The sequence below is a fragment of the Lactuca virosa genome, chromosome 7 (assembly GCF_052849685.1).
Source record: "Lactuca virosa cultivar CGN04683 chromosome 7, Lactuca_virosa_CGN04683_v6, whole genome shotgun sequence".
Classification (NCBI taxonomy): domain Eukaryota; kingdom Viridiplantae; phylum Streptophyta; class Magnoliopsida; order Asterales; family Asteraceae; genus Lactuca; species Lactuca virosa.
In genome coordinates, this window is record NC_136432.1 from 66,139,983 (window position 1) to 66,153,353 (window position 13,371).

The following is a 13,371-nucleotide window of genomic DNA, read 5'->3' on the forward strand; positions in this document are numbered from 1 at the left end:
TTGCAAGAGCTGGCAGTTATAAGATCTCAATCAAAGCAACAAGCGGTTAGTGTTTTATCCTTATTTAGTTCGTTTTTAAAGTAGGTTTCTATAAATTGTTAAAACCTATATCCTAGGGTGCATGTACACTTAGGTATGTTTTAATTATTTATCTGCGCTTACCCTTAATGTATAGATGTAAAAAAAAAATTAGTGTTTGCATGATTTTTTGTTTTAAAAGTACATGTGTGAGTGTTAATATTTCAAGAATGGGAGGATTACTTTTAGACACGTCTAAGTTGTTAAGAAGAAGTATTCAAAGAAGTATACTCTTGATCATGATCGGTTCCCTTTCAATGACCAAAACATATACCTTTTTACTTCACTCATGTGACTTCGACCACATTCTAGCACCGAGTCTGTAGAGAGGATAGTAATTAGGGTGACTCTTAAGGTAGTAATGCTAATGATGATGTCAGTTCTTGGGTGATATGATATTGAATGGTTTAATTATGACAATACTTTGTATATTTATCAAGGCCCTTATAGCAATTACATGGATTCTTAATTCGAGTATGTTGTTGTGACGCATGTAATTCTTTCATACCATTATCTAATGTTTGTTTATTTTCTCGTTGTTAAGGTATAAATCCTTGACATGCCTGATGATCCCAAGGTTCAAATTGGGAAGAGGACAAAAAGTCGATGCACCTTGGATTTGATCATGCCCATATTATGGATTTAGATGTGTTAGATGTTGTTTTTTAGGATATTGGTGTTGTGAAATGACAAATGATCGCCAAATCTAAACTTGATATTGATATTTCTTAGTGAAAGTATTATTTTGATCTTACGGATTAAGCAAACAAGGAATCTAATTATATCTCGTATGTCCTTATTTATGACAAAATGAGTGGTGACTTTGTGGTCATTTATCTGCTGATTAAAATGATTTTTTTGGCATGTTGAAGGGATACCTCTAGATCCTGAAAATGTGAATATATCTGGTGATAATGGGATTGCATTAACAAGAGTTCTGATATTAATTTGAACTCTATTTATGTCATGTTTTGGAACATTACCATTAAGGATTGTAAGATGTCACAACCAATTTTATGGATGATTTGCTTCATTACAATTGCGAGACCTACTTCGCAGAGCCTCAAGATCGTAACAGGTTTCACCTTCTTTGGAAAAGGACTACAACGTACTTGATTATTATGAGAGATATGTTTAGGCACGCTAAGCGACTAATGAGGAAAAAATAGCATCTTGGAATGTGATCGTTCTGTGTGTCAGAAATTGTTGAAATAGTAGTTAGAAATTTATTTAGGAGATGTATCGGAAGTGCACTAGGTATAAGCAACGTATTGTAATAGAAGAGAGTGGAGTGTAGTATTTAGTATGAGACGTTATCGATTTTGTTAAATTAAGTCTTTCGCTTTAGATATTTTACAAATAAACCCTTGTGTTTTCAATCTTGTTATAATAAACCTAAAAGTATCATATTTTGCAAAAGTATACTACCTCTTTTTGAGAAAATTTTGATCACTCATTTATTAATCATATGAGTACTATATTTAAAACAACAACATTTTACAAGTTGGTATTAGACCATGGTTTGAAGGATTCGAATGTGCAGCAGTGCATGTCTACACTCAAGCTAAAGCTTGGAAGTTTTCAAAACCAAAAAAATACATGCTAAACTCTTTTAATTTCCTAATTCAAATGAGTTAGGTTTCGTGAATAGGGAATGAAATTTTACTAAAATATAGGCTTAATTAACCTAGTTGTTACGCGGGTAAACAACTTGTGTGTGTTAATATATATATATATATATATATATATATATATATATATATATATATATATATATATATATATATATATATATATATATATAATGAGAGAGAGAAAGAGATAGAGAGAGAGAGAGAGAGAAAGAAAGAGTTAGTTTCACATGTGGATAGATATATATTATGATGGCGTGTGGATAGTGCTATACTATGAGAATGTCTAAGAGAATTTGTTGCTTGGTAACGTGAATACGTTTAACCTCACATAATATTAGTAACAATGCATGATAATGATGATATTTATGTGACGTTGAACGTATTCACCTTACCAAACAACCTATTCTCTTAGTCATTCTCATTGAATAACATTATCCAAACATATCCGCAAAATAGATGTCGTTCGTATTTTAACCAAGCCCTATATATATATATATATATATATATATATATATATATATATATATATATATATATATATATATATATATATTCGGTAAGAAAAATATTTTTGGTAGAAAGGTAAGAAGTTTTTTTCGGCATAATTTTTTGGCGAACAAAACAAATGAATCAATAGATGAATAAAATATAACATGATTCACAAAAAAAATTCTCGAAAAAACAATTTGATAATTCATTTTTATGATGATTTTGTTGATATTCACTAAAATTGTCGAAAAAATGAATATTTTCTTGATTTATTTATAAATGAATCATAAAATGAATAATGATATTTTTCTACTTTATTATTATTCTATAATCATAAAATGAATAATGATATTATATTGTAATGATAAATGAAAAACTATATTTTCCACTTTATTATTATTCTGTAATCATAAAATGAATAATGATATTTTTCACCATAAAATGAATAATGATATTTTTCACCATAAAATGAATAATGATATTTTTCACCAGTGTATGGTTGATTTCCATAATCATAAATGAATAAGTTTAGATTATAAAAATAATTATAATAATTTAAGACAAAGTGAAAATATTTTGTTTTTCTTAGAAATAACCTAAAAAAAATCATGTTTGTTAATATAACCTTTATCCAATATAAAACCAATTGAAAAAATAAATTTTACATGAATGCAATATAACTTGGACGATTTAATACACAACTCCATATACTTTGCTTTCATAGCTCACATTTCCAAGAATCCACCCTTCATTTCCAATCAAGATCGTATCAATCGACGTAAATTCATAACTTCAATCAGCTTTAACACCAGAAGAAGAAGAAGAATTATGAGAGCTATTGCAAGAGAGGCACCTTCAAAGGTCTTAAACGGGGCCTCTCGAGCTTCATGGTGCATGTCACAACCACTCCGGCAACTGCACAAATTGCAGGCACAAGACCGAATCCATATCTTGAAACCGAAAAACATGAATATATAGGATTGCATTCCTTTAGTGGTTGAGAGGTGTCTGCAAAATAAACACTATCATCAAGAACCGATAGTTTTGAATTTTTTATTTTAAATTAGTTGATCTTGGATTGACTGATTGCTAATTAAAATTCACCATCATTTGATGTTCAAAGATGGACATTTGCTTAAGATCTAATATGGGCTTTTGCAAGTATTCCTCAAGATTAGGCAAATTCATACCGATTTTTGTTTAACATCTTTGACAACAAAAAAACGTCAAAGTATATCCTTTTTGTTCTTTTTTAGTACAAGGCCGGTACTTAGGGTCTTGTTTCTTCTTTTCCCACCAAGTATTGTCAGGATAAAAGATATTTTTTTTTTTAAAACTGTTGTTAAATCAACAACACTTGTGAGGAAATGGAAGAAAAATAATAAATTATGGAAAATTTGTAAAAAGTTAGGACGAATTAAGTCAAAAAAAAAAAAAAGGCCTTACTTTGATACGATTCAAGTGCCCATAAAGCAAAGCCGCACGACATCTTCTCAAGGAAACTCAATGATCCATAAACAAAAGCACAACCTTTGACATCTTCACCAACAAGATAGCTTTGCATGCTTACCCCAGTAACCTATCATGTGATATATGATTACTGATTAAATAAAATTTTAAATAAATAGTATTCGGAGAAGATGTATATATAGCATATATATGGAAAGTGGTATACCGTTATTAGAGCATTTGCAATGCCGATGACTAATGAAAGTAAGTACATCATCTTCTTCGTGTTGCTTGGCATAAAGAAAATTGCTGAACCACAAAGTATCCACAAAACACCTCCAACCGAAAAGAAGACTTTCAGGCGTTGACCAGTCCATGTGAGCTCCTAGACATTACGTGTTTAAGTCAAGATTTATTTAAATTAACATCGAGATTTCTCAATTCTCATTATGTCGTTTATTGTGAAGTTACAGGTATGGTTAGTTTTCTTCAGAAAAACTATATTGACAGATTAAAATTTAAATGCTAAAATTCATCCTTTGACTTTGGAATTTCAAACTGTAGATCATATAAATCAAGAATCTTTGACATTGTAGAGTCAACCCAAGTATTCTCAAATGTAAATTTCATGTGAAAAAATATTTTTAATTTAACATCAAGGTTTTTCATTATGGGTATGGTTAGTTTTCTTCAAACCTAAACACACCGGCTCAAAATTCTGATCTAAAAGCATATACTTGACTCTTGAAAGTCAAAATATGTCAATCGTAAATTAAGAACCTTTGACATTTCAGAGTCAAACCATGTACTTAATAAATGTAAGATTCATGTGAAAATAGTACGTTTCTAAATTAACATCAAGATTTCGCATCGCGTCATTTCTTACGAAGTTCAAAAGGGATACATAAATTTTCTTCTTAAACTAAATGCACCTGGTAAAAATCAAAAGCATAGGCTTTGACTCTCGAAAGTCAACATGTGTCGATCATAAATCATGAATCTTTGACATTGGAGAGTCATTCGAGTACTTCTCAAAGCATCCGCTCTGACTCTCCAAATTAAAAAAATTTCAATCATAATATCAAGAAATGAGTTTCAAAATGGAACCTGTAGTAGAATGGATACAATGAAGCTGCAAATGTAGATCATGGCCGGAATCTACCAAAACACAGTTAATACGACAAAAGTGAGCATCACATGATTCATATATTGTGGTGAAAGAGAAAATGTGATGATCAATCACCAGGTTCATATAAGTACCAATGCTTTAGAAGATTGGACCATTCTTAGATCGTTGATGACATAGAACGCGAGAAATGCCTATAGTCCACAATGATAAACCAAAGTTATGCAATTCGGGATTCTTGAAAGAGCATAAAAACCTCAAATTACATGCATGGTTTCTCAAAACTGAAAATATATTGATTGTTATGATATTTGAGATGAACAACTTAATGATATCGAACCTGTGAAACATTAGTTATTAACCGAGTGAACACATAGACAAGAGCAACTTGATAGTATAGAACTTTCTTAAACCAATAAGTCCATGCTATCTTTTGATAACCATGCTCCCCATGAAAGTCTTCCTTCAATCTACAAACAACAAAATCTCAATAGCTTTATGGCCAAAGTACTTTGATATGAACATACCGATATAAAAATGAAAACATTTTTCTTTTGAAACTAAAATTCATGATTTTAATATCGAAATTGTTGCGAACATTGCTATGATTATAAAAGGTTATTCTTCTGGCAACCACAACCACTAAAGGCCCACTCTGGATCATATAATATGATATGTAAATTAGGTACACAAATTCATATGGTCAAATACCTCGGCTCTTTTGTCCCAATGTGAAACACAACCACGAAGCAGCATCCAATGAATATTGATGAGTACGCAATCCAACGATACTGAGAGACAATAATGAAATCCAAAAAAGGGCAATAAGTCGAGAAAGACTCTTCGGTTCCTTTTGTTATACTATATGGAAACATAAGGCTTTCTACTTTGTTTGACATGCATAAGACTGACACTAAATTAATGTCAACGAGACAAAAATTACAAATCTTTGTCCCACCCAAAATGGCAAAAATGACTCTCTCTTGATCTCTTGTCTAATCAAAAGAACTGAATGCCCTCTTCACCCTCATCAATGAAAATAGAGTTAGAAAGTTTGTCTGCTCTCATCTAATACAATCTTGTCTTGTCCAGTCATGTCATGTCATGGGTAACAATTAACGAAAGCCTTCATCTCAATACCTGATTCTCAACTTCGTCCGTGGTTTTCGAAGGCCAAATGTGGAACACCAAGAAGGCAACCGCATATAAACTGAGGTTGGCAACCTATAAGATAACACTACTTTCTTATCATAGAACAATTTCATGGTAATCAAATGTTTTTATTCCTATAAAATTCACTTACCATTGAAAACGCGTTCCGGCAACTAGTTAGCACGACCCTGCTCGTCGAATTAAGGGTGATGCAATTCACCATAGACCTAATTAAATTGAGCAACCATTAGCAAGTGCATAACACAATGACTTATACCCATAAAAGTAAGATGGTGCTTATTTTTTATCCATGTACTTAATGAAACAAACTAAATCCATTATATCTAACTTTCATTACCCAACATGTGACATCATTTTGAAATATTTTTTAAACATATCTGACACAACATAAGAGCCTAAGAGAAACAAGATTACATGTGTGAGACTTGTGTAGCAGCCCATCCCACATTGAAGACAGCTGCGAAAAAGCTATAACCAATTGTTTGCAACCAAGTAGATTCATTGCCAAAAATAATACAAGGAACGCATCCTCCAAATACAGAAGAGAACGAAATGGCAACCAGAATCGAACCTCCTGCATGCCATACCTTAAAATGCCCAAACCTGTCTATCTATGATAAACATCGAAAAAACAAACAGATGTTAATTAAATCTACCATGAAACAAGAACATAAAGGCCCACTTGCTACATAGGACAAGACATGGTAGAACAAGTTGTACTTTGGCATCCGATAGGACTGATGTGAATGAGATAAAAATTGCAATGTTTTCTCCCACAAAAAAGATAAAATTAAGTATATACATTTTATCAACAGAAACAACTAGCCATTGAATGAAAACCACAGCATTCTGTTCTTGATGAAGTTTTGAACTGAATGAAGCAGTTTCATTATACAATATATCGATCCAAATATTGAAAACTTCATGTTTTTTTTTTTTTTCAAATGGAAACTTGTAAAATATTATATTATCTGGTTTTCTAAGATACCAGTTCGCCAGCAAAAATGGTAGTGAATCCATCAGCTATCTGACCAGAAAGCATGACAATAGCAGCATTCCTTGAGAAGAAAAGACAGGATCAACACAATATAACTTCTAAGTAATCCGATAAAAATCTGAAAACGATCCATTGATTATCAGATTCTAGTTTAATTTAGTGTTCACCTGGGGGATAATCCGATATCTGTCATGAAAACCAAAAGATAAGTAAACCAGCACGCAGCTGTTATGTCATTGAGCATATGACCGACGCCATAAAAGAAGACAGAGCCCCTCCCTAGAGCCACCGTCGACGACGACCCTTTTCCGGCCACCATATCAACCATGATGCTATAACTATTTAAGCTAGAGAAGAACACAGGTACATAAGTACTCCCTAGAACTTTTAATTTTGAAATCTTAGTAATACAGAAGAAGAATGAGACAAGATCCAACACCTTTCAAAACGAAGCCATCAACTTCAAAAAAATCTTGAATATCAATCTATGAATCAACTAAAAACATTAAAAAAAAGTGAATTCTTGGGAAACACCCTTAATTCTCAAGATTCTTTCGAATGTTCTTGTGTGTGTGCGATGATTGAAACTTAAAAGGCAGTGTTAATGGTGATAAAGGTAAAGCAATCCAGAAGACAATTGAATTGCGTGGGATTAAAGAAAGATGGATGGAAAGTAAGGCATTGTGGAATTCAACGCAGACGGTATCTTTGATCACTTTTTTCAGCACTAGTGATGCTGAGTCTGCGGTGTGTGTGAGAGAATAAGAAAGAGAAAGAGAAAGAGAAAGAGAGTTGGAATGAGATCTTTTCGGGAAGAAGGTAGGCGTCAAAAACCGCCCATACTAACCAATGTGATCCGGTCATTCCTATGACGTCTGTGGAATAAATGTAGTTTTAATAACATGCGGTTACGTTACGTGCCTCAAGCCGAAAGGAGATAGACATGCTTTGGTGGATGGTGAGCATTTCTATTTTAGTGTATTTTCAATGTCACCCCTCTCATTATTGGTATTGACAATTTTGTTGATTAACATATTTCTTCTTTCTATATATAGCCTTTATTTTTATTTTAATTTTTTAATTTTTTTTTAAAACAGTAAATCTAATACATTCCTAAACTACTATTAACGTAATTTACGTTTCAGACCCGAGTTGAACCATCGATTTCAAAAAGAAAAAAAAACATCTAATATCGTTAGGCTAAAAGCTATTTGAAACAAATATATTAGGCCTCTAACTGATATTTTTTTATTATATATAGCATTTATTGTATCTACAATAAAGGCAATATATGGAAAGAGAAAAAATCTTGTTTGGAACAAACATGTTAAAAGTTGGATAATCATTTTAAGGAAATAAGTTTTGAATTGCTTAGTTGTATGTTTGAATCCACATCTTTTATTTGTGTCTTTGATTCACTAAAGTTACAAAAGTCGGTTGATTGTCTAGCCAAATGATTTTAGTTATAAAGATAGGATCAATATTCTATATTTTCTATCTACCCTACTCATATGCAACAGAAATAAAAGATTCAGTAACTTGAATTGTACGTTCGACCTTGCTAAAGTGACGGTAAGAACGAAGATGCATCACTTTTTCCTTTGTTTTATCAATTATTGAAGTTGACTTTGGTTTTACAGGTTGCAACACGCAACCATGAAGAGATGTTATTTTGCAATGAAGCTTCTGAATTTGGATTTGCACAATTGAATTTTCAGATGAGTTTGTAATTATTGACGAAATTGCACGATTGGAAAAAGATGGATTTTCCAAAGTTATAAACAAGCATATTAGGAACCGCTTTCAAATTATGAGACCTCGTAGAGAACAATTGTAAAATGACATTTAGTTCAAAGTTTTAATGTAATTTTACTTTTTATTATTTTTAATTTTGTTCCGTTTTTATATATTTATTATATAGTGGACTCTGGTCTAGTTTTGGTCTGAATCTGCATCTACAAATAAATATTTCAATTTTCTTATTTATGAATTTAACCATTCTTTCTAAAAAGGTTAAATATCAGTTAGTCTTTTAGAATTAGGATTTTAATCCGTAAAAAACGATCAATAAATTACAGTAGCCTTTACAATTAAAAAAAAGTTTTTTTGATGTGTTAGATAAAATTGGAAATTTTCTAAAAAAATAATGAAACTATACGAAATTTTAAACTTAATTGTTTCTATAACATTTAATTTTAGTAGTATTATTATATGGAATTGAATAATTTAACCCATATAAATGAGCCTTTTGAAAAAAAAAATAACAAATTCTTTTTTGATTTTTGAAAAATGACCACAATCTAAATGCATTATTTCTAACTATTGTTCACATTCCGAACTATTTTTCATTTTTTTTTCAAAGAATGTTCTATTCTGGGTTTTATCTTCAAATTCCAAAATTATTTTGTGTTTTTTCTTAATTGCTTTGGAAAAAATATCACAATTTATGTCCGAAATGTCAATTCTAAGAGTTTAATATCACCGTTTTTCAATAAAATATGTGCTTTTATGCACTTATATCATATATAGTTCATATTACTATATTTGTTTAACTTTTTATTAAATTAAAATAAAAAAAACAAATTTTTTCTCAAAATTTCGGTATTTTTTTTGGATACTGGAATTTTTCTTGAAATTCCAGAGTATTTTTTTTTCGAAATCTGAAATTTTAGTCCAAAATGTGAACAGTTGTCCGAAATGTCATTCCGGAATCAGTAAAAAAATGTTTTTTCTTATTTCGGAATGCTCATTCCAGACAAAGTAGTTATTTTTTCTAAAACAAATTGGTTAATTTTTTCTAAACATTAAAAAATGGTTAGATTACTCAATTTCCTATTATTATTATACTAAGTTTTTCCTTGTTATATTTTCTATATGTGATCAGGAGAGAACAAGTTGAAGAAACAGTAAGATTAAGGTAAGAAAAACAATAAAAATATAATAAGTTAGTACTCTTTATTTGATAGTAAAATACAATAAGATTTTAATAAAACTAATTTTCTCATAGTGTGTGAATACAAACGGGTGAAAATACAATGAAAGCATAAGAAATTATAGTAAGCTAATAATACTATCTATATGACATGACTAATGGGGTATGGGCATCAACCCACAGAGCACCAGGTCGGCCAATGAACCCGTCCTGACAACATAGCCACAAATACAACAATGATAACGAGCACATATGGCAAGAATCACCCTACTCCCGTATGCACCCTAAGAAGCATCCCCCGGAAACACGGAAAAGGCAAGACTTTTTTAATAAAAAGGGATCTTACCCTTACGACCTAAGGATAAACGCAAAGCCCAGAAGAAGAGACCATGAACGGGTCCAAGCCCCAGCAATAAAGCAAGGTTCCGCCCAATCCAAAGGGGGGTAAGAAATAAGGGGTCGTTTGATATTGTATCTAACTGGGTCCAAAGAGGGACTGGGTCCATAAAAAACCAATTGGCACGTTTGATATTGATTATAGTTGCAAGGACTCGGTCCAACATTAGGAGTCGGTCCAAAAAATAGAGAGGACTCGGTCCTTGTTTTCTACTTGACGGACCGAGAAAAAAATCAAAAAAACATATCGCTTGCCCTACATTCTACTGCGATCAGATTTGCTATCATCCCTCCCACGTTTAACTTCCAGCGACTACAACATCGGCCAACAGCAAGAACATCGATCGCATGAAGAGAATTGGTGAATAGCCGCAACATCAATCAAGGAAGCGATCAACAGAAATAGCGATCAACAGCAACAACATCCATCAACAACGATCGCAGGAACATGTTTGTTTTCCTTCTGTTGTTCTAATTTTTTCTGCATTCATACTCAGGGGCAAAATTGTCCAGAAGTGATAATTTTTTCTGCATCATAAACAACAGCAACAGAACTTGATAATTTTGTTCTTTTAAAATTCAATTTTCATGTTCTTGATTCTTAAAATTTCCATGGGAGCATGCATGTTATTTCTTGATTCTTGAAAACAAGAAGTGAAAAAAATTATTGATTAATTACTATATATCTTCCAAAAACAAAATTGGTGAATCCGAAATTATGATGTGGTGAATCTGAAATTATGAGGAAATTATGATGAAATTATGATGGTGTAATGATAAGCAAGCTGTTGAAAATTATATATAATTCTAGTGGTTGTGTAACTACATATCTTTGTGGTATTGTATTTCTTTATAGCTGTCAAGGTTATATATGAAAAAGGTAAATGATATACTTTTTTATTATGTATGACAATGTGTATTTGGGTTTTGTATTACACTTTGTATTTGGATTTTAAATGATGTATGTTTAATTTGGATTTTATGTGATAATTTTTATTTTTATAATTATTTTATCCAGCACAAAAGGACAACATAAGGATAATATAGTCATTTTTATCATTCAACACAATCAGTCAGATAAATAATCAAACAGCATAAATTCAGTTAGATGTGGACTCAGTCAGCATTTCTAACCCAGTCAGCTTCTAACTCAGTCAGCTCTAACCCAATCAGCAACTATCAAACGACCCCTAAGTCTTTACAATTCTAACAAATATACTATCCATTCCCCAAATATGACTTCTAACTTAGGCATCGGAGAGCAATACCGGGGGTCCACCCCCTGTATGGCTTTCTAACCTATATTTGTCAAATTCATGCCGTGTGTTACCAGGAGTGCTCATTCGAAGATGCCCATGGACGAGTAGCCACACATGCATCCGGGCAACCACGTAGCAACATTGGTGCCATCCATATATAACCATGCCATAAAAAGAACAAACAACTTGCCTAGCTACTGACACACCTATCAGTCAAATCAATTTGATACCTGCCTTCATACCAGCAACATCAACAAATCCAGTTATCGAACCATAGCAATGCAATATACATCCTACCCAACCATATTTGTATCATGACAAAGACATTAACGAGAGAACAGCCGGGAGAGCCAAAAAAAACCAGGCAAGCAACCTCAGTGACAATAGAGACAGGTAGTTGTTCGAGCACAGCCGGAGGGAATACATCTAAAGGACCTACAAGACTTACTGCAAAAAAACATAATGTTGCAATGCAAAACACTACCACCTTTGTGTTGGATTAGGTGTCTAAGCCCATAACTATAATTGGTATGTACTTGATCTGATAGTAGCATGGTCCTTTTGGGTTGCCTTCACCATAGCAATTTGATAGGATGGTTTTTGGAGAAAGAGGTTGATATATGATTTATTAATATATTATAAGAATACTATATTGATTGAGAAATCATATTATTTAATTAGTATTAATCAGAAATTAATTTGGAATTAATTTTGGGATTAAAGGAACTGATTAAAAAGAACGAGGACTGATATTGCAAATCACTTATAGTTGCAATGTTGGGCTGATGGACTCCTTTAGAATAGAGTGGACGAAATCTATAGAAAGCCCTATAGAGATTTCGTCCAAGGCTTCTAGGAAGGAGATCCATGGATTGCTTAAGGCCTAAGCAATCAGATTAGGGTTTCCACCTGAAAACCCTAGCAGTCTCAGCTATATAAGGAACCCCGTGGTATACAATTTTCGGCCTATGCATTCTAAGAGAACCGTAGCCGAAAATTAAAGAGCCTCCATCACCTCTCTCCTTCATCCATTGCTAGTGGTGTTTGTGACTCCATTAGAGGTGCAACGCTTGGGGCACTAAGCTCTTAGAAGTCAAGATCAAGCAAGGAATACTTGTTATTACTAGATAACAAGAAAGGTATTCTTCTAACCCTAATAATATGTAGATTTCGATTTTATATATATTAGATTTAGGGTTATTGCTTTGGAAAATTTATTTGCATGTATAACTTGAGAAAAACCTAGATCCAAGGCAATTAGGGTTGTATGTACACATAGGAATGTAGATATGCTCATAACCCAACAGTAGTATCAGAGCCTAGGATGTTTTTCTGTTATATTTGATGTAATAGTGATTTGTCTAAAGCTTAAACAAAACGATTTTGCTTTCTGTCTGATGAACTCGACGAGTTGGGTGAACTCGACGAGTCCAAGCCCTGACTCGACGAGTTGACTCGTCTGACAGCTAATTTTTCGATTTTCAAATCCATATATTTTTTTTTTGAACTGTAATGTATGCTAGATCTAACACTAATCCCAATGAATACTGATAATTCTATCAAATAAGGATCGTCAGGCAAGACCATTTCGGCTTATAGCCTTTTTGAAATCTAACAACCAAGCCAACGTGACACTCTAGACACCTCTCCCGTAAGTAGATCAAGCAGTATTTTGACTTGGAATTACAGATAAATCTTATTTATAGGTCCATAATAATGACTTACGACTATAAATATAAGTTACACGGAAATCGTGAGAGTGTAGCTTAACTTACAGAGGTTTTAGCGGAAACCGGGAAAAATATGTGGATAGAATCCCGACTCGAACACTTCTATTT

At 32.4% G+C, this 13,371-nt stretch overlaps 1 protein-coding gene across 1 annotated transcript; it reads right to left on the reverse strand.

The window, feature by feature from the left end:
* Positions 1–2,772: 2,772 nt before the first annotated feature.
* LOC145126278 (uncharacterized) lies at positions 2,773–7,800 on the reverse strand. The gene is made up of 13 exons (XM_079061677.1): positions 7,386–7,800; positions 7,114–7,293; positions 6,938–7,007; positions 6,364–6,560; positions 6,080–6,155; positions 5,917–6,000; positions 5,488–5,567; positions 5,117–5,246; positions 4,911–4,970; positions 4,758–4,808; positions 3,877–4,035; positions 3,648–3,780; positions 2,773–3,209 (listed from the first exon to the last, which is right to left on the reverse strand). The coding sequence occupies exons 2-13, from the start codon at positions 7,272–7,274 to the stop codon at positions 3,037–3,039; spliced, it is 1,374 nt and encodes a 457-aa protein (XP_078917803.1). The 5' UTR covers positions 7,275–7,293; positions 7,386–7,800; the 3' UTR covers positions 2,773–3,036.
* Positions 7,801–13,371: the final 5,571 nt, after the last annotated feature.

Bases quoted from the DNA above. Each gene is read 5' to 3' on its own strand.
- LOC145126278 (XM_079061677.1), bottom strand. From the start codon at position 7,274: ATGGTTGATATGGTGGCCGGAAAAGGGTCGTCGTCGACGGTGGCTCTA. The intron at 6,156-6,363 runs GTAATCTTGTTT...CAATTTAATTAG, and splicing joins GCTACACAAGTCTCACACAT to GTCTATGGTGAATTGCATCA. The intron at 5,247-5,487 runs GTATTTGACCAT...TGTTGTTTGTAG, and splicing joins ATTGGGACAAAAGAGCCGAG to ATTGAAGGAAGACTTTCATG.